This window comes from Acomys russatus, chromosome 9 (genome assembly GCF_903995435.1).
Source record: "Acomys russatus chromosome 9, mAcoRus1.1, whole genome shotgun sequence".
NCBI lineage: Eukaryota > Metazoa > Chordata > Mammalia > Rodentia > Muridae > Acomys > Acomys russatus.
The window spans coordinates 22,213,948-22,239,668 of record NC_067145.1 but is presented as its reverse complement, the minus strand read 5'-3'; the positions used below and the strand labels follow the sequence as shown (position 1 = coordinate 22,239,668).

General features: G+C 46.8%; 1 protein-coding gene across 1 annotated transcript in view; it reads left to right on the top strand.

Moving 5' to 3' along the window:
* Trio (trio Rho guanine nucleotide exchange factor) overlaps window positions 1-25,721 on the top strand; it is a 289,251-nt gene that overhangs the window by 234,243 nt on the left and 29,287 nt on the right. Inside the window, exons 35-40 of the mRNA XM_051151014.1 lie at window positions 12,711-13,003; window positions 13,838-14,008; window positions 16,701-16,796; window positions 19,298-19,446; window positions 21,299-21,365; window positions 23,163-23,266. Of these exons, the coding sequence (XP_051006971.1) occupies window positions 12,711-13,003; window positions 13,838-14,008; window positions 16,701-16,796; window positions 19,298-19,446; window positions 21,299-21,365; window positions 23,163-23,266 (880 nt within the window). The remainder of the gene's footprint in view (window positions 1-12,710; window positions 13,004-13,837; window positions 14,009-16,700; window positions 16,797-19,297; window positions 19,447-21,298; window positions 21,366-23,162; window positions 23,267-25,721) is intronic.

The window sequence follows — 25,721 nt, the reverse complement described above, 5'->3', positions numbered from 1 at the left end:
TCCTTCCCAGCCCCTTCCAGATCTCTCTATCCGCCCATTATGAATAGTTTCTTGGCTGGGATGGGACTGTTGTGCTGGGGTTTCTCTATGCACTGTCTTAAATTTAAGTAACAACCACCACCGCAACAAAAACTCAGAAACCAAAAACCCTGTAAATTGTCTTTTAGGTAACTTCAGTGAGAGCACCCAGTTGTACAAATGAGATAATGGAGCTGTTGCGTGGCCCACTCTGAGGTAGCTGCACCCCGGAAATCCAGTCAGCACCTTGCCTGTTGCCTGCATTAGATCTGGAAGGGTCCTTCCTAACAGTGAGCGGTGGTGTCCCATGCTCTGTGTGTCCTGGAATCCCGAACCTGATGGCAAGTCCTTCTGGACCTGTTCTACAGGATGGGAGCGCATAGCATAGCCACTTCAGTGTGAATAGACCAAAACCACAGCCTCCTCTGAGGCCTGGCTGTGAGCCTGGCCATTTCACACAAACCATTGAGCAGTCTAAATCCTATCTTCATTGTTTCTAAGTTTACGCTGTGGTGTATGTGATTGCATGGGGCACCCGGCAAGCAGTGCAGGGCTATTGAAAACAGAACTAGTATTTTGTCCCTACTCAGCTTTCCCTGTGACCTTGGGTAAGTCCTTGTTAGTGGGTGGTGCGCAGTTACATCATCACAAGTCCCTGCCCTCCTCCCCCTCCCCCCACCCCACCCCACCCCTAAACCCTCTCTGCACTGTTGGCTATTGTGCTCTTCAAACTCCTCATTGACATTTGTTTATTGGTTGTTTTAAACGATGTACATTTATAAAGTAATTTTGTTCTCTCACTTCCATAGGAAAGGTTGTGCATACCGGATGGATAATATATCCAGGAAAAATGCTGTGAAATTTCATTTCATGTTACAGCTGTTTTTACAGTGAGTGTAGAATTTTGAGATGCTTCAATTCCCTCAAGTAGATACTAGTAATCAACCATGGAACTCCCCTTCTTGCGAGGCGCCCCCGCCATGAGGAACTGATTTTTCTAGACAGGGCAGGCACCTTTCTGGTGAACTGCAATATCTCTTTGGTGTATCTTTCTAAGCCCATCGCAGCAGCTAGGCTCCGGGGAGAACACAGATTTATGGCTTTTCATTCGAAGAATTTCCTCCAGGTGTTCCAGTGGCCTCTGGGGTGAGCGAGCAAGTCCATAAACATAGGGAGCTTGGAGTAATGAGGCTTGGGATTTGTCCAGGGAGCCTCGATTTCCTCTTCCTGCCTGCAGGAATGGGGGAGGGGACTGGGCAGCCAGAGTCCAGATGCTCCAGTTAATTTTTTGCAGTTCTCCTAAGACCATGCAAATATGAGGGAACGGATCAGGGTGCCTAAGTGTAACAACCAGAAAACTCCCAGGCGTGGGAGCAGCAGACAAGAATCCTCACAGGCTACAGAAAGGACATTTGGATGTGTCTTCCTCTAGTTTTTCTGTGTCTCTCTTATGGATACTTTCAGTGTTTAGCCATCCCTTTTTCTCAGAAGCACAACTGAAAATGCTTCTGCCTTGCATCTTACAGTTAACCCTGATTCTGTAGTAAGATGGAGCTTGTAACTGTCAGCTAGAAGGGGAAGATGCACAGAGCATGAGTTCTAGGCTCCTGCCCTTCCTCTGCTCTCTCCACAAGCCGATGGGGCCCAGTGGCACTGACATTGACTCTCAGACTCCATCACGGGGCGAGCAGGAATGTGCTGTAACTGCATGTTTCCCCCCTTTGTCTCTCTACAGCTAAAAAGAAAAGCGGCACAGTGCCTGCCCTAGTCATGTTCCACCTCCACCCCACGCAGAGGCTGCCTGATTGCTTCCTGCGGTCGCATGCTCCCTGGAGGTGGCAGTGCCACATTATCACAGGGCACTGATTAAAGCCAAGGCCAGGATCCTGCCTTAATTGGCGTTCCTAGCAGAGGCGGCAGTTCTTCTCATTCCCTTTGTCTTCGAGCCCGCTTTGTTTCTTCCTGGAGAAACTCCAGGCCCCTCTCCCCTCCTCCCTTCTCACCAGTTACCCGGAAGTGGCTTGAATAACGCAGAGGGAAGAGGGCTCCATTGACAACAGGAGATTCTTAGAAAGCTGCCTGCCTATTCTGGAGGCTCAAGAAACGGGGCAGTGGTGCCTCACATTTGACCATGTCCCCTGGAGGGGGAGACCTGGTGGCACTCAGAGGAAGGACAGCAAGTAGCCAAGAAGAGACTTGATACCCTATGAGAATATATAGGGGGACGTAATCCCCCTCAGGAACAGTCATAGGGGAGGGGAATAATGGGAAAATGGGGGGGGGGGAGGAATGGGAGGATACAAGGGATGGGATAAACATTGAGATGTAACAAGAATAAATTAATAAAAAAAAAAAAAAATATCTGAAAAAAAAAAAAAAAAAAGAAAGAAACGGGGCAGACCTCCTTTTCAATTCATTCTTTGATTTGTGCTGCTGTTTTTTTAGTATATGATCACACACTCCTCCCCACCCCCACCCCCCGCCAAAAGAGGGGAACAGTACTTAAAAAGCCACTAACTGATGACTAAAACAGAGTCATGTCATCTTGGCCTATGAGGGGGATGGGAAGCAAGACGATGTAAAGTTAGGCGTGGCCAGCATGACCCTGAGTGTGACCCTCGGGTGGACTGTGGCGTGCGCGTGCCCACAGGCGTGCTGGCTGTTCTTCCTGGAGCCCGAGGGCACCAGTTGCATTTGTGTTTTTTCACATACTGTTAGCTTGAGTTGCAGCACCGTTTTGCTTTTGTTAGTGTTACTAAAATACAATTTAGAAAGAATTCCAAATGGGTTAGGACCCTTTTTGTTTCTTTGTTTTTTGAGCTGAACCAGGAACCCCAGAATATAACGGGCTGGATATTTGCTTTGTGGTTTGGGAGAGTCATCTGCTTCCTCCCTCTACACAGCTATAACTCTTCCAAACTAATATTCCATCCCTTGAGACTGAAGCAGTCGTTAACCCACCCCGTGGAGGATGTGGCGAGTGCTAATACTTGGCAGGCTCTCCGCAGAACATTCCAGGGCCTCCCCACTGCCCCCTTAGTGCTGTATAAAAATGAACATATCGGTATGGGCTCTACAGCAACATTTATAAGTTTGCATGGTTCATAGCTGGCTCAACTCTGTGTGTGCTTCTACGACTCAGACATTCTTGAGGCAGTAAAACACTTCTCTCTACGGACGTTCTGAATCTGGTTTTAATTTTGAAAGAATAATAGTAAATTTATGTATGAACGGAGCATAGTCTTATCACCACTTCAACTAACCACGTAGTTTAACTGTAGAATGTTCTCTTAAACTGTGCTGTATTGAGAGGTCTTTGTATGTCCCCTGTTTCACATGAAGATGGGTTTTAGCTTTTAAAAGCATATACTTCCCCCACATTGTAGTCGGCTTCTTTAACAAGGCAAGCCAGGTGACTTCGTTTTTTAACAAGTGAGATGAAGACAGTAGCCAGCAGTATAAATGTTCACTGTAGAAAGTGTCCCGGGTGTAGGCCTTCTGCAGATAAGATCAGCTATCTCATGCCTATCACTTCCGTGTTGGATTTCAGGGACCATTCTGGCCACAAGTTCAGTATCCATGATACTGTGAAGGCAGAATGGTGTGTGGGCATCACGTGACTGCCTGTTATCCCCCAAATTAACTGTGTCTTCCCATAAATGATGAGTCGCGTGTCTGTTCGGGCAACAATAAGCACTGTGATGCTCTGGAAATGGCTTCACAAACAGAACTTAAGAATCAAGACACTGTTAATTCATAGCATAAAGACCTCCTTATCCGCCTTCAACAGTGAGCTAAATATTAAGTCATCCAGCCCTGGGTGCTGGTGGTAGTGTTTGTTGTTTTTAGTAACTCTTCTTTAAGTGGAGCTAAGAATATTTTATGGGGAAAAAAAAACCGTTTGGCTTTTGGGTACCATGGGTACCAACCTAACAGAAAGCCTAGGTGCACCGCAGAGCATTCAGAAGGGCTCCTGCTTTGCAGCTAAATAGACCAGATCACATCCTCAATCTGCAGGGTATCACTCTGTTTTTGTGGTGGTGCCTGGGTAAAAGTGGGGTCCCCTGTAGCATCCTCAACCAGGGAGCTAAGTGGGAGTCTAGCCTCAGGCCTCCCAGGCCTACCGCAGGTCCCCTTCCTTCCTGTTGTTCCCAGGAGTAGTGTCCCACACAGTTCAGTGTGGGCATCGGCAGGCTGCTGCAGAGACTGCACAGCCTTCCAGCCCTGCCCATCCCCCACCACACATACTGCCATCACTCAGATCACCAAGGAAGAGGTACCAGGTTGGAGGGTGACAGCTGGTAGTTTGTAGAATGCATACATGTCTTTCTAGTCGCTCCTTTTTTTCATGGGGAGAGAGAGGGGTGGGAGGAGAGAGAGAAAATGCAACACTGCTATGTTGGGAAAAAAATCTGCTTTTGACCTTGAGTCTAAGACCCTACCATTCATCAATTGCAAAATAATTCCTGAGGGACGTTTTCTCCTCTCTGGCAATTTAGATGTTTGTCTGCAGAAAAATCCTGCCGTTTGTCTCCCCCAAACATACACAGGCCTGACTCACATGAAAGGCACAGAAAAAGCCTGGCCATTCTAGACGCCAGAAACAAAGGGCTAGAATTGCATTCAGAAGTGAACTCTTAATGCCGAGGTGAGTTGACAGAAGGGTTGCAGGGAGGGGACTGTCATTTACAGCTCGGCTGTTGTTCACAGATGTGGCTGTGAAGCAGCCTCTGTGTGCCCATCCGGTGAGCAGTGCCTGGCTCTCCTGTGCCACTGCTGCATGGAAACATAAGAAAGATGAGCAGGAGCTTCCTTAAGAGGCCGTAAAAAGAAGGCATCACCTCACTCCCTGCCTCTCCCAAGGACGTGTACACAGGAGCCCAGACAGTGCCTGGGACGAGCTAGGTGTACCTCGGTGTTCATATTGTCACCATGTCACGCTCTTCATGAGCCTTGATTTATAAGGCTCCCTTTGCCTGGATGCTGATAGCATGGCCATAAGCCATCCACCTGCTATAGATCCCCATACTCAAGAGAGTCCTGCTCTGCCATCCCTTGAGTGACTGAAGTTATGACGTCAGGGCTAGCTCAGCCTGTCCTTCCATGGTGACCTATGATGTGTTTTTAAGTTTCCGCTTTGGCAGTGAAAAGATGCTATGCATCTGACTAGCCAACTAAAGGATTGTGCCATTTGCTTCCTTTGCATTTAGTTTCCTTGTGTCTCTTTAGCTGAGACGTTAAGGGTAACATTTAAAAGGACCTTTGAAATGAAACGGCTTCCTGATCACAAACGCTGGCATCTAGATCCCTCTTACAGAATAAATCCAGGAGCCATGTTTCCTGGTGTTCATATATGTTCAAGTATGTTAGGAAGAAAACCGGGGACCAGTTCTGTTTGAGAGTTCCCTGGGGCTCCACAGACGTCAGGTCACCCTGCTTGGGTTGGGTATGAAGGGGGCCACACACCGCATGACTGGGTGACACTGCAGCTAGAGCACACAGCGGTGCATGCCTGTTGTGTTCATGGGCCAGTGCGCACACATGCGCCTGTGTCTGTGCATGGCTCTGCCTTACAGCCTTCATAAGGAAAAGGCCACAGCAGTTTCTTTTTGGTTGCTCTTAGTTGGTACCCATGACTTTTTTGTGTTTTGGGACTTGGGGGGAGTGTGAGAGTTGGGGGGCGCACTGCTGTAAGTCTTCCCCTGTGAGTGTGTGGGAGAGTGCTGCTGAGAAGCCCTGCATCTGCTGTCACTTGTGTGCATTCTCTCAGGCTGCAGAGCATGTGTTCCTCATTACTGCCTGAGCCTCGGAGGTGCTGTGCCAGGGCCTCTGCTTCAATCTGGGGCTTTCTTATTTTTTTTTTTTTTTAAAGACGGGGAAATTTATCTTTTTCCCTTGTGTCTTCCGTGTCACTTCATATTTCATGCAGACACAAAGTTCACATTGCTGCCTCATGGACCCTACGCTGCAGCACACACACTGCATTCTTTCTGTACATTTTCACCCGTTGCCCTTCTCTGGACTGGTGTTTCTCCTAGGCTTCTGCCTTTGGCGACATTACTTCCTGTGCTGTCGTCATAGTGTCAGCATGACAGTCCCAGCCCAGTGTGAAGCCACGGTCTGGGGTGTGTGGGAAATGCATAGAATTCTGGCTCATGGTATCCAGTCATCCCTGACGTCCTGATGGGGCCTCAGTGCTAGGGGACAAATTAGGACTCAGTGGGGCCACTGGACAGGAAAGAACTAAGCCTGTATAAGAGCAAGGACACAGGCCGGGCGTGGTGGCGCACGCTTTTAATTCCAGCACTTGGGAGGCAGAGACAGGTGGATCGCTGTGAGTTTGAGGCTAACCTGGTCTACACAGCGAGTCCAGGACAGCTAAGGCTAACACAGAGAGACCCTGTCTTGAAAAACAAAAACAAACAAACAAATAAAAGAGCAAGGACACTAGAATAGAAAATAAGAGCCAGGCAAGGAAAAGCTTCCGATACCTACTCGAGGTAGAAGATAGATTGTAATTTGGAAAATGACCATGAAAATACATCTGTTCTTAGCCACCAGTACTGAATGAACCATGTCACTAAGTGGAGCGCTGTCTCTTCCTTAGTCCCTCAGCCAATTCCCCAGATGTATTGCCACTATTATCTACAGTTTTTCTACACTGTCAGACCAGAGTAGTCATTGTATAAGACACAACATGGTCCCTGGAGATGACATCTGGTTGGAATAGCCTCACACTGGCTCACTTTGTATGTCATCTTGAGAGAATCTCTAGGGCACTGTGGACTTTTTTTTTTTTTTTTTTTAAATTAGAGGGGGGAAAAGATACCTTGATTTTAAAAACAGACTTTAAGGGGCTGGAGAGATGGCTCAGTGGTTAAGAGTGCCTCCTGCTCTTCCAGAGGTCCTGAGTTCAATTCCCAGCAACCACATGGTGGCTCACAACCATCTATAATGTAATCTGATGCCCTCTTCTGGCCTGCAGTTGTACATATATGCAGACAGAGCACTGTATACTTAATAAATAAATATATCTTTTAAAAAAAAAAAAACCAGACTTTAAATCCCACCTGAAGACTGTAGAGATGTTGTAGAATGTTCCAGTCAGTTCAGTCTGCTGTCGGGAGCAAGCAGCCTGCTTCTCTCTGCTTAGTAAATACTGTGCCTCTGTGGCTCCGTGTGTGCAGCACTGCCTCCCTGACATGGCACAGAAGAACTTTCTGAACAAAAGCTCTTGGTAAATCCAGTGCAGAACAGTAAAGCCTGCCCAGCTGGCCTCAGGCTTCAGAAGCGCAGCCCCAGGGTTGTCTTTCTTAAACAGGTAATCGTGCCTCGCATTTAAAAACAGCCCTTCAGTCCTTAGTACATGAGTTGGAAGAGTCCTTCGTGTTAGAAATCTCTCTCTGGGTCTTGACTAAAGACTAGGAAGACAGACATCATGGCATAGGTCATGTGACACGTATTCTCCAATACGCCCACAGTGGACATCAGGACAGAATAATGTTAGTTAACCAGGAACTGCAGGTTTAGCTCAGTGATACAGTGCCTGCCTAGGAATGTGAGACTTAAGTTTCTACCCCGGCACATGCATGTGCACGGTGACACACACGTATGGTCACACACGCGCACACACATACACAACCATTTGGGGGGATGCTGCAAGGAAATTTGAAAGGTGAGACAGATGCTCACTGGAACCCTTCCCTGTGCTGAGTCCATGCGTCTTGTGGTGGCGCTGCCTCCTCACCCATGACTCGGCCGACAGCAATTGTCCCTGTGTGTGCTTGCTTGATGTGCTATGGGTAAAGGAAGCCTGACCAGCAGATGCAGAGGACTGAGCACCCGTGCAGCCACCGCTGTTCTTCCCACTATAAGCCTTGAAGTAAACCGTCTCGCTCCATTCTCCATGCATCAGTTCTCCCTGCACTTGCTGTTTGCAGCTTCTTTCTTTTTTTCTTTTTTTTCCTATGAAAAAAACGTGAATATTGCCTCATGTTGGGTTAGGTTCTATTTACAAAAGCCTGTTTTTATAACCTCCCCACCCAGGAGAGGGAAAATCATTACCACCTTACACCGTAGGAAACTAAAGCAGAAGGCCGTGCGCTTTAGAGGTACTTACACCCTGCAGGTGACAGGCAGGCTTGGAACTCCAGCCCCATGGCCTGTCTGCAGTTGTCTGAAAGCAGCGCCCTCAGGAAATACCTGCAGGACCTCTGCAATGCGCTGGTCAGGCCCTAGCCCCCAGGTCTGCTGCCTGCGCACAGCTGCACAAGAACCCACCTCCCCCACCCCACCCCCGCCTTCCATCCCACTTGTGTACTGTTGACACTGTGAAACTAAAGCAATGTAGATTTCGTGAGTCATTTTCAAGCTCAAGAGTATGCAGGACTTAGTTGTAAAATGCTAATCCTCAGCATGCCAGTGTTGCTCCATCGCACTGGTGGAGTCTCTGAGACCTTTTCCCACTATGAGAGTGGGGAGAAAGCTGGGGGGCAGGGAAACAACAGCGACAAAAAAATCCCAACTCAGTCTTCTGCAGTCTGCAACTAGCAGGATATGACCCTTCCCCCTCCTCCTCTTATGTATTTAAATGGTTTTATTAATCACAGATGTCCAGATTTACAGACTGGGAGTCCAAAGATTTCTTCTCCCCATGAATCTGGCCCTGTGTGCACATGTGAAACCTTCCCATGTAAAGCTTGAACCCTTTCCTTCCTCTTCTGGCTTCTTTGTTTGTTTCTTTGTTTCTTTCTTTCTCTTTCTTTTAAAAGGAAACTACTACATGGACCTCAACCTCAGCAAATAAATAAATAAATAAATAAATAAGCCATTTGAAATTTCTCCCCAACTCCGCCCCCCAGCAAACAGTGATGACTTTCCTGTGTGCATACCTGCATGGATTTTCTTTCTAAAGCCTGCTAGAATCTCTTTATGCTGAAGTGTGCCCTTTTTTTTTTTTTTTTTTAAATAAGAGACTTTTAAAAATAGAAATGGAATGAACTCACCTCCTAGGTCGTTTCTGCCATGCATTTTTAGTATTTCCTAGACACCATGCTAGGCTTGCCGTTAGCTCCTGTTGCCCATGAATTGTGGGTATTGTCAGGGTACGTGCTGCTTGTGCAAATACAGTGTACTCTTTTCTGTACCACCAAGGAGCCCCAGGTGCCTCAGCTAGCCTACATCTGAAAGCAGCTTATTACAGTTCATAAAGCTGCTTCCTTTCACTCCTACTATTTCTTCAGGTCCCATTGCTGCCTTGTAAGGTGTGCAAACCCAGGTACACCAGTGTGCCTGGGTCACCTCTGAGAGAATGTAGCCCTGACACAGGCCCCTAGAGACCCCTGTTGTACGTTCTCCTTCTGTGCTTGGAGTGAGAAGATGCCTACCTTAACCCAGGCAGGAACAAAGGCTTCTCCCGAGTTGAGGAAAGGTAGCGTTAGAGAGAGGAGGGGAGCTGGGAGCAAAGCTTCCCGAATGGTGCTGCTCACACAGAGCAAGCCTGGGCTCTGCCCCAAGAAAGAGCAGCTCGGAACATCAGGACAAGAGGGTGGCATCTGTTGACCTGGTTTCCATATAAGTGGAAACTCACAGCCATCTGAGCTTCCATTGTACCTATTGTGGAACCCGCCACAGTATGCCATGCTCTGGACATCACAGTTGTAGGTTTACGTTACAGTCAGTGTGCTTGGGAGGGCAAACAAAAGTAAGGCTACTTGTAGCCGTGGTTTGTTTGTTTTGTTTTGTTTTGTTCACTTAGTTGTCTTTATTCTGCATAGTAAGCCCCAGGTTAGTATGCACAGGTTGTGTGGGTCTGAAGAAGGGACCCTTGTGCTGAGAATCCTCTTTGGTGAGCCTAGCTGTCCATGTGGATCCTGTGCAGTCAGGAGGTCATGGTTCCTGAGAAAGAGCATGTGTCATCTTTGGGCAGCAGCCACCCAGGTTCTGGGTTTGGTTGCCTCCTGATAGTCCACTGGCTGGAGTGACCAGCAGACCCTCCTGAGAAAGACAACTGTGTGCTGACCAGTAAGCAGAGCCTTTTGAAAGGGACTGTACCATCAGCTCTGTGCAGAGTGTGGAAACCATACTTAGTCTGTGCCCCAGGACACTGGAGACCACACGCCCACTAGATGTCATCGGGGCTTTTGATGGCATCTCTCTAGTGGATTCAAACTTTATACCAGCATCGTGGGTCTGCTGGATAAAACTGGTTCTCCAGATAACTAAAACAGTCGCATGTTCTGTTTAAGTAATTTTGAAGCTTTTTAAACTTCTGATTTATGTATTATGTCACATTCCTAGCACAGGCGCAGATATGTGGGCTATTATCATCTACAGATTTAGGCAGAGAATTTTGGTACTTTAAAGCACACACATGTGCACAGTGTATTGTTGCAGAGACTCAAAAGCTTGAGGGATTTGATACTATACTTTGAAGTAGAAGGAAGAATCACTTATCTGTTTCGTTTCCCCATTGCTAATAATCAAAATTATGACTACTGCATCAAATTTACACTGGATACAAATGGGACAGCCACTAACCTTGAAGGCAGATGGGGATATTGTCCCTCTGCATCTTCAGACTTCTGTAATGAAACAGTTTTCAAGGTAAAATTGAAAGTTCGACACAGTTTCCTTCTAAGGCCATAATGGCTGCTGACACTGGTAACATTTTTTCCTCCAGTGAAATAAAATAGTATCACACAGTGACATGATGCATCAGAGCTCAGAGGAAAGGCTGTCCCTTCACGTCCACCTTGTCAAGCCCCACGGTGTCTACCTGCTGACCACATAATATTGGACTTAAAGATGTTTAATTGAGTCAGGCATAGTGGCGTGTACTTGTAATCCCAATACATCTGGAAGTCTGAGGGGAGAGACTGTGAGTTGGAGGCCACAAGACCAGGAGGGAAATGTTTTCAACGTTAGTTTAGTAAAGTAAACGTCCATGGGACATACACGTTGCTGGGCTCTCCACTTCTTTGTCCCTTATCTGGTCACTGTCCCAAGAGGCCTGAGCTGAGGACTGTTGGCTTCTGGCTCTTAGATGCAGCAAAAGCATGTTGACCTGAAGCTCTCATCTTCTCCTTCCTCTTCTGGGCTGTGTGAGCACAGCTCAATATCACTCACTAAAAACAAAAAAAATAGAAAACACATGCATACCTGTGTGTGCATATCCTGCCTGTTATATACTCAAGCAAAAGAGTTATTCCTTAGCAGACATTGGTTAGTATTACCTCTGGGAAGAAAAGTGCAAATTTTAAAGCATGAATGATACATGACAGGCCAGATCATCTGCCAACCTCTGTCTCGAGGAAAGAAATAATGGGACAGCAATTAGACCGGCCCCAGCTGTCTCAAGTAGAGTCTAGAGGCCTTATGGGAGCTGCCGTTTGTGCTATATGTAATCATAGACTTCTGGGCTTAACACCCTAGCATGTATGTTCAGCTCCTAATGGTCTCTAGTGCCACAAGGCAAAGAGCCAGTACAGGTGTGTGTGTAAAGGGTGCTGTCAAAGATCAGTGGTCATGCATTTTTTTAATGCGATGGTCATCTTCATTGTTACATCTCCTAAAAGAAAATCACTCGGTTCTGGGGTGCTGTGGCAGAGCACCATGTCGGGTGCTTGGAGCATGGCCGCTTGGTTCCTGAGTGTGGCTTTCACGGTTACAGAAACACCCCACCTAACTGGATTGGGTCGGTCTTCTTCCTCTTGCAAGCCTCTCAGTCCTGACTTGAGTACGTTTAATTTTGAAATCCAGTGAGAAGCAGAGCAGTTTGGTTAGCCGGCAAGGCTTCTCTTTGTTATGATTGCCACTATTTACTCAAAAATACAAGTTAACATTGTTAAGTTGCCAATAAAGAAACTGGGTGTATCTGTATTGTCTATGGACAAGTGGCTATTGGTCTCCCAGGATCCACACCAGCTGTGCTCTCTTCTTCATCAACAAATTGATCCTGGACTATAGCCTTTGAGATGGGTGCTAGAGGCATAGAATCTAACCTCTTTTCATTGTGTGCGTTGGGACAAATGGAAAGAAGGAAGACGTGGGTGTTTTGCCTGCATGCGTGGCTGTCGGCCATGCATGTACCCTGTACTTGTGGAGACCAGAAGAGGGTATCAGATCCCCAGGGACTGGAGTTAAAGTCAGTTGTGAGCTGCCCTGTGGGCACTGGGAAACAAACTCGGGTCCTATAAACCCGTGAGAGCAGCTGGTGCTCTCAAACTGCTGAGCCATCTCTCCAGCCTCAGTGACAGTATTTAAATCTAAGCATTTGAGTTGGGGTAGCACGTGCTTTGTGATCCTGGCACTCAGGAGGTAGAGGCAGAAGAATCAGCAAGCTTAAAGCTAACCTGGGCTACATGAAACTCCATCTCAAAAATAAAAACAAATCACCATGGTTGATCTGTGCAGTGGCCACAGCAGTCTTCAGGATGGCTGGTGTGAGCTACTTTGGGGAAGGGGCAGTGCATCTTGAGAAACAGAAATCCAGCTTGATAATTATCCTAGAAGAGAGAGGTGTTGGTTTTGTCTCAACATCTAGTTAAAACAACCATGTGACCATCAGCCCACCGGAGAGTGTGTTAAGAGAGAAGCAGCAACATGGCTGAAGGCACAGACTTGACCCCAATGTTGAGGAATTTTCATCACGTTCAGTAAAATGCCCTCTTTTTTTCTTCTTGTCCCATCAGACTCACTGTCGGTCTCCAGTAATGATGCCAGTCCACCAGCCTCTGTGGCTTCCCTTCAGCCCCACATGATCGGAGCCCAGAGCTCACCGGGTCCCAAGCGGCCAGGCAACACCCTGCGCAAGTGGCTCACGAGCCCCGTGCGGCGGCTCAGCAGTGGCAAGGCTGATGGGCATGCAAAGAAGCTGGCGCACAAGCACAAGAAGAGCAGGGAGGTCCGCAAGAGCGCAGATGCTGGTTCTCAGAAAGATTCTGATGATAGTGCAGCCACCCCGCAGGATGAGACCATCGAAGAGGTAGGTCTGTGCAATGGCCCCGTGACTGTCGTCACCCAAGTCATGGAGTCCAAAGGCTTGAGACCTCTCTGTGGTTTCTTTCTTTCAAGTGAAGAGTAGCTGCTGTCTTCGGAAATTATAGGTTTGGTTTGCAGGAAGCACCCATGTTGGGTGGCCCCCATTTAGGTTTCTGTTTTGCAAACTGTTAAGTACAGGGACAGGCTGAAAGACATTGTTGGAAATGCTGTGTTATTGACCACATGGGACTCCCCACATTTATTCCCATGTCATGTCAAAGTGGTGACAGGACAGCCAAGATATTTTTTGCTTTCCCTTTTGTCTCGGGAGGCTCTTAGTTAAACTTTGAGACATCATCTTTCATGTCCCCAAGACGTCCTCACACTGACACAGCCGGTGGGGATTTTAACTTAGGCTCCTCCAAGTTCTACAGAGGCTGGGGGGGGGGGGGGGGGTGGAGAAAGGCAGGGAGAAACAAACAGTGTCACATTTGTTTTATTTTATTGCTTCATGTGTTTTCTTGTTTGTTACGGTTTTGTTGTTGTTGTTCTGTCTTGTTTGTTTTTCTTTCCCTGGACTTACTTTTGCTGAATTTTTACCACACTGTGGGGGGTCACTATGTATTCACATAGCTATTTATATATCTGTGTTTGCTCACTGAAGCTAAATCTCAGATTTTTTTTTTTTTTTCATAAGAACAGAGGAAATGATTATGTGCTTGGTTCGGTCTCGCTATGCTCTTCTGATTAACCCTTGAGGGCTCAGAGTCTGTAAACTGTACCCTGGGCTTGGTCATCACGGTCCAACTTGAACAAACAATCATTGATCTGATTTCAGAGAGGACGGAATGAGGGCCTCAGCAGTGGCACGCTATCCAAATCCTCCTCCTCGGGCATGCAGAGTTGTGGTGAAGAAGAGGGCGAGGAGGGTGCTGACGCTGTGCCCCTGCCCCCACCCATGGCCATCCAGCAGCACAGCCTCCTCCAGCCGGACTCGCAGGATGACAAGGTAAAGAGAGGGCCTGTGCTCCCCCAGGCAGGAGGCAGAACCCATCCCTGGCTTCCATGGCAACACATTTCAAAGGCCAGGAGATGGGAGGGTGTGGGGGTTGGCACTGGAAGCCTGGTGCTTTCCCAGCAGTCAGCCGGTTTATATCTCAGAAGTACGAACAACAAGTCCATTTAGAACAAGCACTAGGCCAGCATATGCTGCTCCCAGACCACGTGGTCATGTAAATATGTTCAGTGGATTTTAATGATGCTTCAGTAATTGCTGTAATTTTAAACAGGTTGGTTAGAGTCCCCCAGAGAGCAGAAGTCTCATGCAGTCTCCCTGAATACAGCTTTCAACACACAGTAGGCCATGTGTTTCCTCCATAATGTGTTTTTTACACATGGCTTTCTAGTTGAAACAGTTTGTGTTGCTCTCCAGTTACTTTTCTCAACATGCCACATGTGCTTGTAGGATTAGAACCTCAGCATTGATAGAAAACACTAGGGTTGACCAGCATGGTGGTGCATGCCTGTAATTCCAGCACTCAGGAGGCAGAGGAAGGTGGATCGTAGTGAGTTCGAGGACAGCCTGGTCTACAAAGTGAGTCCAGAACGGCCAGGACTATAAGAGAAACCCTGTCTTGAAAAAACCAAAATATAAATAAAAATAAAAAACCAAAACACTAGGAGTCAGCCTGAGAGCCATGTGGCTCCTCTGTGCTTGTGTGAAGGATTCGGCCATGCCAGTCTCTGTTTACTGTTTCCCTTCAGTTTTTACATCATTTTAAATTATTTTATCCACCTCAATTGCAAATTTTCAAATATAAAATATCAGAAAAAGGAAACCTAATAAATGAAGCTTGCACACCCTCTCTGCACCCTGGTCCCATCATGATCCTCACCATTTGTTGTTAGATGCTAAAAGTAGAGCCAGGAAATCATTGCTGGGATTTTTGTTACTGTTCTTTTGTTTCGTTTTGTTTGGCAATAACTAAGTTTTCTGAATAAAATAGATGTGCTTTCAACATTTTTCTCTTCACAATTTTCCCCTTTCCTTTTCTGCCTCCCGTCGTTGGTATTGACAGTCACTTGCTAGGTTTGGCAGAGAGGAAGCTATACCGCAGTCGCGGACTGGCAGCAGAGTGGCCACCACACTTGGTGCCTAGTTTTAACTCCTAGCCCAGACACCGTATGCCTCACATACGGTGAGAGCACAGCCAGGGTGCTGTGGGTCTGAGCCACACTGGTTGTGAGCTGCAGAGCCAAACTTCAGTTTGGTGTGATCCTTGGTGCAAGCTAATCTGAGAGAGAAAGTGAAAGCTCTCAATCTGGCTAGGGAGTGGGCTGAATGGGTGTTGTGACAACTCATAAGCTGTTTTGTAACAGTCTAAACTAATAGCATTTTCAAAACAGGAAAACAAACCTCTTAAATCTGAGCAGTTAGCCAAGCAATGGGGAGCTGGTTTTATTGGGTTCTTTTCCTCCCTTAAAAGGACTGAATTGCTGGAGTCGTGTTTACTGCAATCATTTATACTTTGCCATACGACTTGGTTGGGTCTTATCAGTATCAAATCTTCATTTACAAAAGTCTAGCGATGTTCCCAAACAGTATATTATCTTGAACTAATTTTTTGTTTTGTTCTGTTCTCTCTTTTTGTAAACCGTCACTGCAGCACTATGTTGATTTGTGTTCTGTGTCTGTTTTGGCTCAGTTTCCTTACCTTTCCATTTGAATTTTTTTTTTTCTCTGTTTTGTTCATCTCATATTCCAAACTTCATTAGAGCAAACCAGTGTTTGTTTTGTAAAGTGCATATTTTGGTCCACATACGTAAAAAGCCTGTTGTAAAAACCTGTATCTGTCCACTGTGAGAAATGCATCTCTTGGACAGACGGCCACATGTCGCATGCATCTCTGCTGTCCCTAATATGAAGCAAGGTTCATATTACCTACGCCCCCTCAACCCTCCCAGCTACCCTACAGCAGAAGTAATCTGCAAACAGTGTTTGCTAATTACTGAAACTCAGCTCAGTGGCCCCTCCCTCAGGTCCCCTTACTGTCACCCGGTGACGCCCTCGATCTAGCCATAAGTGGCACCTCATAGCTTGTGAGGCTTCAGCTCTTCTGTCCTCTGCAGTAATCATTGGGGAAATGGATGGCACAGGAAATGGTGAGCTTGTTCCCCCTCCCCCATCTGGTCACTGCACCCTGGCTCCCTTCCCTTTCTTAATCTCATAAACACGGTCACACCATTATCGGTAGCCCCATTTCGATTTTTTTTTTTTTTTTTTTTTTTTGTTATTTGAAGATTCACCCATTAGACCATAGCCTCTTTCTCTTCTACTGACCAGGTTCTGTGTCTCTCCATAGCGTAGAGCCTAAGCCAGCACTGGCAGAGTCAGTTAGGATACCTCCATGCCCAGTCACCGTTCTGAAAAACATTACGATGTTACATGACTGTGGATGAAAAACAGACATTGTCTGCTTCCCACATGTATCCTAGACAGGTTTTATTTAACGTTTCGTGTCAGAATATTGTAAATATAAAAGGATGACTCTAAATAAATGCAAACAAAGACAAACTTGTGGTCTTTTTGTCTGGACTTACTTTAAAAAAAAAAAAAAGCTGGAGTTTGCTAGGGAATTTACTGTCTGTCCCATCACTAATGTGAGCCTTCTCCTCCCGCCCTGTCTTAACTTCTCCCATAGGCCTCTTCGAGGTTACTAGTCCGCCCTACCAGCTCTGAGACGCCCAGTGCAGCTGAGCTTGTCAGTGCAATCGAAGAACTCGTGAAGAGCAAAATGGTAAGTAAGGCCTCTGCCGTTGAGCATGATGTGCCTTTGCCTTGGACTGCACGAGTGCAGCTGTAGCTGCAGACTACTCTCACTAGGACCAGGCCTGAATCTGGAGGCCTGCTCTGTTGCGCTAATGTTCATCCGTGGGTTTGAAGGACTCACAGAACTCAGAAAAGCTGTGGCTCTACCAGTTGCAGTTTATCGCATGACAGGGCTCGGGCTAAAATTGGGTAAACAAAAGGCTGCCCAGGGCAGGGTCCAGGAGAGATCAGGTCCCAGCACTTAGGTATTTCACATGAACAAAGCACACCTGACACTTAGAGCAGCACAGAGAACACTGGCATCTGCAGAGGTTATCTGAGCCCCTGTATCTAGTTATGCATGCTTGTCATCTACCTGCAGGGCTGACCATCTGTTCCGAGATGCTCTGTGATATTCCACTGTCCCACTCCCCTCCTCTTCCCCCGTGTCCGTCTTTCTGTCTGTCTGTCTGTCTGTCTGTCTGTCTCTCTCTCTCTCTCTTACACACACACACACACACACACACACACTTGCATTTAAGAGAAGGGCTTGTCAAAGACCTTCCCCTAAAATACAGGCAGCAGGAGATGATCTCACAAGTGATACATCTGAAATCCCTGAGGCCTTGGCACAGCAGCTTTGGGGCAGTTTGCACTGGGGTTTCTTGCCACACACGCACATCTACGTAAGGGACCAGTGGGCACCACAGCCAGGGTGAATATCCTATATCGGCACCCTCTCTGGTGTCCTCTCAGGCAGGTCACACCTGAGGACATGCTGCCAGGAGTAGTCTGAGGCTGCGTTGTTTCACGGCCTGGCAGCCTCTGCGATTATAAGGATATGTCCCTGTGGGCACAGATGAGGCCCATGACTACTCCTTTGCTCTCTCCTGCCTTTCTCTTTTTTCTCATTATTTAAATAAACAGAGCTGTGCCTAATGAGCCCCAGATGTCTAGACAACACAGGGCACAACGTCTTCCCTCAGACCCCACCCCTCCTTGGCTTCCTATCACCACCCACCTGATCCAAAGGCATGACGCAAGCCCTGACACTTATGGAAGAATATGTACTTCCAATAAAGGTCAACTGCTATTTATTTATCAGAGTGCAGTTTTGGGAGCGGGCTCCATTTGTTCACCAGCAATGTCCTGATTTCCATAAATAAGCTGGTGTGATTTTGCAGCTCTGCGGGCTTCCTTTAACAAGGCTGCATGCACAGACCTGTGTCCTCACAGCTCCATGATGGTGAAGACTCTGTTCCCACAGAGCGACGGAATCAGGACACATATCAGCAACCTCACATGACTAACAGCAGCTAAGTAAAAGGAAATGAGGCTAAGCTCCCCTCCACCCCCCGCCCCCTGCCCATCCACAAGCTTCCAGCTAGTCCCACAGATGCATTTATCTCTGGAGGAACAACACTGAAGTTTGTTGTTGATGATTAAGTACGCACTCATCAAGTCAGGCAAAGAAAGAATTAATAAGCACCAATCAGAAGGCCACCAGTTGCTAACCAATGTCAAACTAACCATCAGTGTTCAGCTCAAAGATCTTTTTTTCGTTTTTATTCTTCTCTCATGTATTACATCCCAACTGCAGTTTCCCCTCCCTCCCTCCCCTCCTCCCCCAGTCTCTTCTCCTCCCCCCCTTCCCCCCCCCCCCCGCCAGATCTACCCTCTCCATTCATCTCCCCTTAGAAAAGAGCAGGCCTCCCAGCGACATCTACCAAATGTGGCAAAACAAGCTACGAAAACACCAGGCACATATTCTTATATTGAGGTTGGATAAGGCAACCCAGTAGTAGGAAAAAGGTCACCAAAGCAGGCAGAAGAGTCAAGGACAGTCCCCACTCCCACTTGTAGGGGTCCCACAAGGACACGGAACTACAGAACCATAACATGTATGCAGAGGACCTAGGTCAGACCCATGCATTTCTGATGTCTGCATGAACTCTGCATGAAGTTCTACAGTGGTCAAAGCATGTGACCAAGCTCCTGCAGCAACTGAGGGGTAATATTATACAAACATGCATATATTGGTTAGTATTTTTATTCTAGTTTTCTTGTTTACCTAGCTCCTGTGGCACAATACAGGTTGTCATTGGTTTTTGTTGTTGTAAAGATTATTGTTTTTATTTTTATGTGTATGAACATTTTTGCCTTCATGTATGTGTGCGCACCACATGCGTGCAGTACCTGCAGAGGCCAGAAGATGTCTGAATGCGCTAGAACGGGAATTCTGGGTAGCTGTGAGCTGCCAAGTGGGCATAGAAACCGAGTCCTCTGCAAGAGCAGCACATGCTCTCAACGCCTGAGCATCTCTCCAGCCCCTTCTATGTGTTTACAGTAATGCAGTTCGGTCTATTGTTAGGAACGTTGTAATTTCCCAGTCACATCCTTCGTGTCTTCTGAGTTAGGTGCCCTTACCCTAACAGCAGCCTTCACGGCCTGTGCGCAGTCAGCACTGTTCATTTGCTAAATTTCTTCCAGGCACTGGAGGATCGTCCCAGCTCACTGCTTGTCGACCAGGGAGACAGTAGCAGCCCATCCTTCAATCCCTCAGACAATTCCCTCCTCTCGTCCTCCTCGCCCATTGATGAGATGGAAGAAAGAAAATCCAGCTCTTTAAAGAGAAGGCAGTAAGTATCGTCAGCATCCACACCCTCCCCTTCCCTCCCAGCTGTAGCACCCCAAAGCCAAGGGGTGGGGGGAGAGAGAGAGAGAGAAAGAGAATGAGAGGATGCAATAAGCCACAGCTACGGGTTCTGTCGTTGTCCGTGTCTGTTATGCTTTATAAATAAGAACAGTTCGTGACAAGAATATTGTCTGTGGTTTGTAGTGAGAAACTCCTGTGCTTTCTATTGTTTATGTGGCTGTGAAGGAAAAAAGAAGGCAACATAAAATCAAATCAATATGAAATTAATCAAACTGTGTGTATTTTAAAATGTGACTTAGTGGCGGTGTGTTTGTCTCGATTCTGGTAAAGTCACTGTGGCAGAGGATGTCCTGAGGAAGCAACACCTACACTCTGGATGAGAGAAAGAGGGTGCTGACCTGCTTTGGGTCAGTAATAAGTCCCAGTGACTTGAGTGGCATCGGGCATATGGAATGTGCCAGGGTGATGCTGGCTGAGAGAACGAATGAGAAATGTAGAACTTTTATGTTACGCATACATGCACATACATGTCCAGCTAGTGTTGTCTGCGGTCGGCCCTGAGGTCATATACCTCCGGTATACAACATACCTCTAGAGGGTTGATTTTCTTTCTCATCGCCTTACTTCCCTGTAGTTCATTGACTGGGACTGGGGCCCTGTGAAACTTTCCCTTTCCATAGGAGCATGTCTGTAGGTGTTACTGTTGTTCCAGCCTTCTCTAGGCAGCCACGTTGTTGAGCTATCCAGAGTGAAACTTCTCTGACTTTTCTAGAAACACAAATTGGCAGCAGATCCCTTCATCCTCTGGCTTTTATAACCTTCCTGCCCTCTTCTGCAGCGTTCCCTGAGCCTTAGGTACAGGGTGCAGGGTGCAGGGTGCAGGGGAGCGGGATGGGGCTTGTGTGGTAGATGTATGTCATTCAGCCGCGTGCTGTCGACAGCTATCCATTGTCTCAGATTTTTGACGAGCTGTGGCTTTCTGTAATGATCTCCACATGCTGCAAAGAGAAGTTTCTTTGAGGAGTGAGACTAGACTGATCTGAGGGCGTAAGGCACGGCATTTAGAATGCTAGTTTAGTAAAGTGGCAGCAGTGGGTTTTCCTCCAAGCTCCCTAACCTCACAAGCCGCACATTACTGGCTAGGTCTCCAGGACCAGGTGTGGTTTCCCTCCTGCTGTGTGGTCCTTGAGTTCAATTAGACAACTGTTGGTCATTCTGGCATGTCTAGAGGTATCTTGCCATGCAGGTCATCGCTGCTCATAAGCATCTGAGAGGATTATTGCTTGTGCCCCCTCCCTTGACAGCACCTTCTGGTACTGTGAAATCTAGTCCTCGGGTAGAGGCTTGAAGGTCAGATCTAGCCCAGAGCCTCTGAGTCCCGTGTCCCAAGTGACTGGTGGCTTCAGCAGCAGAGACTTCTCCTGGGAGGCCACCAACTGGACCAGGGATTGTTGTCTTTTATCACCCTTGGTTGTTAACAGAGAGAAACGCTTGAGTGTGATGTATTCACTCTACATTTCTGAAATTAAAACTTCTGTACATCCACTAAAGCCCAACATAAATTAACTTAAGAAACAACTGCACCCCCTGAGGCCACACCCTCGCAGTAAAGTGGAGCCTGTGTTTCTTGTTGATTTCAAGTTTAGGCTGCCATTATACCCCTGTGTCTGTCTGGATGTCTTTGGCTGTTAAAGTGTTCCTGGTCACTTACTTAACCTGCCTCACACAGTTGTGTAGACCTGATGTATTATTGTTAAGTCCTAAAAGAACCCACTCTCACAAAAGCAGGTTTGTGTAGTATAATTCATCCAGAAAACATTTTTTTTTTTTCCCAGCTATGTTTTGCAAGAATTAGTGGAGACAGAGCGAGACTACGTGCGGGACCTTGGCTGTGTGGTCGAGGTATGTATCTTCAGAAACTGTAGCCTGAATCATCCAGAGAGGTACTGTTTTAGACAGCGGAATGGTGATACCTTCCCAAAAGCCTTAAAAAATGCAGCCTTAGCAAGCTGTATCCAATTTTAAAGAGTATTTTTGCATAGTACATCTTGGTATGTATTTCATACGTAATTGAATTTTTAGCTTGTTACTGCCAACAGCTCTATGATATTTGTGTTGAAATGTTGCCCTTAATTATTTCATAAGATGAGATGCCACCACAGGAACAACGGTATCATTGGTTGAAAAGTCAGCGTGGCTGAGCTATGGATCCAGCTCATCATGAATCCACATTCTCCCAGCTCTGGCCCATGCCTCCAGCAGGGCATTCATTACTTATAGCTTTGCACAGAGTGGCCACGCCACCATTTTTAGTCAGTAGCATTTGCTGAGCACTGGGTACCTACAGCAAAGCCACTGCCTTCTGTACTAGTCAGCAGCAGGCAGGCACAGAGTGATTCATCCACAGGCCCTTTGGTTGGTTGGTTGGTTGGTTGGTTGGTTGATTTTTATATTGTATTCTGCAACCTACGCTCACTTGAAGCTCACAGTGTAGCCTAGACTGTTCTCACACTGTGACAGTCCTCCTGCTTTAGCCTGTTGAGTGCTTTAGGTGTGAGCAACCACACCAGATCCATTTTCTTAGCCCATGTCTATATGTTAGGCTAAGGCTGGTCTTGAAGTCATAACCTCCATGCCTGTACTTCCCAAGTGCTGGTGCTACAGTTTTGTGCCTACATCCCTGGATCTAAATTAGAGGTGTTGTTATACTGTAAACTGTTGTCAGTTTCTCTTACAGCTTTGCAGGCATGTGCAGAACAGTAGCTTTTGTGTGCACAGAGCTGTTGGGCTGTAGTTTTAGCTCAGTAGTAGACCCTTTGCTTAGTGTGCTTAACGCCTGAGTTCTGTGTTCAGCACTGCTGAGGAGCAACGGCGATAGCAGTCACTGTAGGTCTCTGGCATAAAAGTTTAGTGTGCTTGGTTTCTCTGCAGTCATTGCTGGCAATAAGGTTTCTGGTACAAAATAAATCTCATTAGAATTGAAGTTTTATGCCAGGCGTGATGGCGCACACTTTTAATCCCAGCACTCGGGAGGCAGAGGCAGGCGGGTCACTGTGAGTTCAAGGCCAGCTTGGTCTACACAGTGAGTCCAGGACAGTCAAGGCTACACAGAGAAACCCTATCTACAAAAAAAAAGAATTGAAGTTTTATTTTATGTTTTGAAGCAGGGTCTTGCTGTGTGGCCTAGACACTCACTTTTCCTGCCTCAGCTACGCCAGCTGTACCGGCTGCACACCATGGAAAGCACATTTTAGCTATATAGCTAATCGGCCTCTGTTAACAAGCAATTTATAGAAAGAATATTGTTCAATCCTTCCCTAATATTCTATGTAACAATCTCAAAACATCAATCCCTTCGTTTATATGATGTAAGTCCTACAAAAGGACTTCTTCTGTCTTACCAGCTCTCTAATATTTAGTAGGATTATTTGCTTTCTGAAGCCACTTACATATCTTAAGCTGTTTAAGTCCCTTAGAAGAGTTTTCCGTTATTTATGAACGTCTATAGTCCAAAGAGCAGCAATTTTACAGCGGAATTTACAGTATATTTGAAGCAGTCGGGAGGGACACTTTCCATGCAGGGTTTAGTTCGTCCTTAAACAAGACAGAGTGTATGTATGTTTGTGTGGTGTGACTTTTAATCCAGTACATGATGCAGGCGGTTCGTGTGTGAGCTCATCTGCACACATTGCCTTGTAGGGCTACATGGCACTTATGAAGGAAGACGGTGTTCCCGACGACATGAAGGGAAAAGACAAGATCGTGTTTGGCAACATCCATCAGATTTATGACTGGCACAGAGAGTACGTAAAACGCCTGTTATGCATGATGCTGCATCAGGCCTGGCCGGGGCTAAAGGAAATGCTTAGATTCGTTTTGTTCTGTAGACTGATAGCTTCATGGGATGAGTTGGAGTTGAGGACACAGTTCTCTGCTGTTGTAGCATTTTATGGCATGGGAAGGATTCATGTTTTTCATGCCAGTCTATGCCAAGATGCCAGGTGTCTACTTGGGGTCATGAGCTACCACTTTGAGCCATTTTCTTCCTCTCTGTATTAATTAGGTCTTTATTATTGCAACCAAAATACCCAACATATACAACTGTGGGAGGGAAAGATTGATTTTTTGCCTCATGTATTCAGAAGTTTGGTCAGATGGCTTAGCACCATGAACTCTGGGCAAGATTCGGTGCTGGGAGAATATGGCCCTGAGAAAGTGTTTCACTTCGTGTTAGACAAGATGCAGAGAATGAGACAGGAAGGAGCTAGGATAAGTACTCCAAAGAACTAGTCCCAGTGCCTTAGTCTTACAGAAGGTCCCTACCTCCTAAAGTTCCCACAGCATTCCCAGATGGTCCACCAACTGGAGACCTAACTGAAAAGTCAAGGCTGTGAGGACATTTCACATTCAGACAGGCCGTGGCCCCAAAGGCCCATGGGTATCTCGGTCAGTCCAACATTCTTAAGTTCTCAGGTTCTCTGGACCCAATGAGCTGTTTATCAGAAATATAACCAGAAAATTTCATTACTTGTAACATACCAGGGCACAGGGTTCACATCCCTTTCCAGAAGGAGGAACAAAGACATACCAAAGCATTAGGCCAAAGCAAAACAAAACCCCTAAGTCCTGTAGGTCCGTATCGAGCATCCACACACCGTGGTGTGGCCTGCCCATTTGTACCTAGGAAGCTGCTGTCTTGTGCTGACTTCCTGCTGCTGCAGCTTTTCTTGGTAGAGGGTCCTAATTTCTGACATCTCCAAAATCCTGAGCTCATCCTTGCAATTTGTGACGACTCTCTCTCTCTTGCTTCCTGCCTTTCCCTCCCAGGGTCCTTGCTGGGAATCTGACTCTACTGCATATCTCTGGCCTCCCATTTGGAATCTCAATTAAGGCCCCGCTAACCAGTAATTCCTGCACTCTTCTTGCCAGGGTCTGCTGCCAACTTGAGCTATGTCCTGCCCTGCTTGGAGCATGGCTGCAGTAGTCTCGATATTCTTGGTAGCTTGTCCAAGGAAAATAATTTTTCTAGGTAGCCATGTATGAGCAAAGCACCCCAAAAGCTCTTTTTTAAAAAGTAAAGTCTTTCAAATGAGTTAACCCTTTAATTTTCTTGAGCCTACCATGGCTCGAGTTTGGGTTAATTCTTTAGATGCCTTCAAGGCCTCTTTCCATATTGACCCTGGGCAGAAAGGTTTTCTCATGGATTTTTCTGTAATGACCATGTCTGTACCTTAAACATGTTTTTGAATCTTTCTGCTCTTCTTGTTTTCCATTCTCATAATAAGCCTGGCAAAAACCAGCCCACATTAACAGTGCCACAGCCTGACTGCTATGCTGTCTTGAGATCTTCTCCACCAAATTTATAAGTTCATTACTTCTCCAGCCTTGGACTGGTGGTAAAGCTCAGTGGGAGAGTGCAGGTCTCCGGGTTCACTCCCCACCACCATGGAAACAGAACAAATTTACCCTCATCAAGGTGTCATGACCTTGGACATGCTGTGCGTGTAGCCATTGTCATAAGGATGTAATGGGCCTCTAGCCCAATTCCCCCTGGAGTCCTGGCACCGTCTGAACCTCATGAGTACATCATTTCCTGTGTTCGCTGTCTTCTCTGACCCCCACCTGAGGGCACACACTGTGCTCTGCCTAGCATTCTAGGACTCGTGTAGCCCACCGTCTCCAGACATTTCCAAATTCTGTTCCAAGTGCCTACGAGCTACACAGCAAGGTTTGCTCACAGCAGCATCCTGGCTCCTTTAGGTACCAACCCTCTGAACTAGTGAGCTTTCCTCACTGTGACCAAATACCTTCCATACACAGGGGTATGTTTCAGCTTGTTTGGGCTCACAGTTTCGGTGGGTTTGCTCTGGCCGTAGAATACTAAGTACACCTGTCCGGCAACCTCAGTTCATCCCTCCAGGAACTTCCTCTCAGGTAGGGCAGGGATCTTGACTTAGGCTGCAGTAAAAATTTCAGGATGTGCTGATAGGTCAAAGGAACTCTTGCTATACATAGTCACAAGGAGATTAAGATGTGTATTTTTTATCGTAAACATGGCTCATCTAATCTGGAAGAGCTCCTTTGAGACATGCAGGGGTTTTTTGTTGGTTGGTTGCTTGGTTGCTTGGTTGGTTTCCTGGTTGGTTTTTCAAGACAGGGCTTCTCTGTGTAGCCTTGGCTGTCCTAGACTCTGGCTAGTCTCAAACTCAGAGATCTGCCAGTCTCTGCCTCCCAAGTGTTGGGATTAAAGGCGTGCGC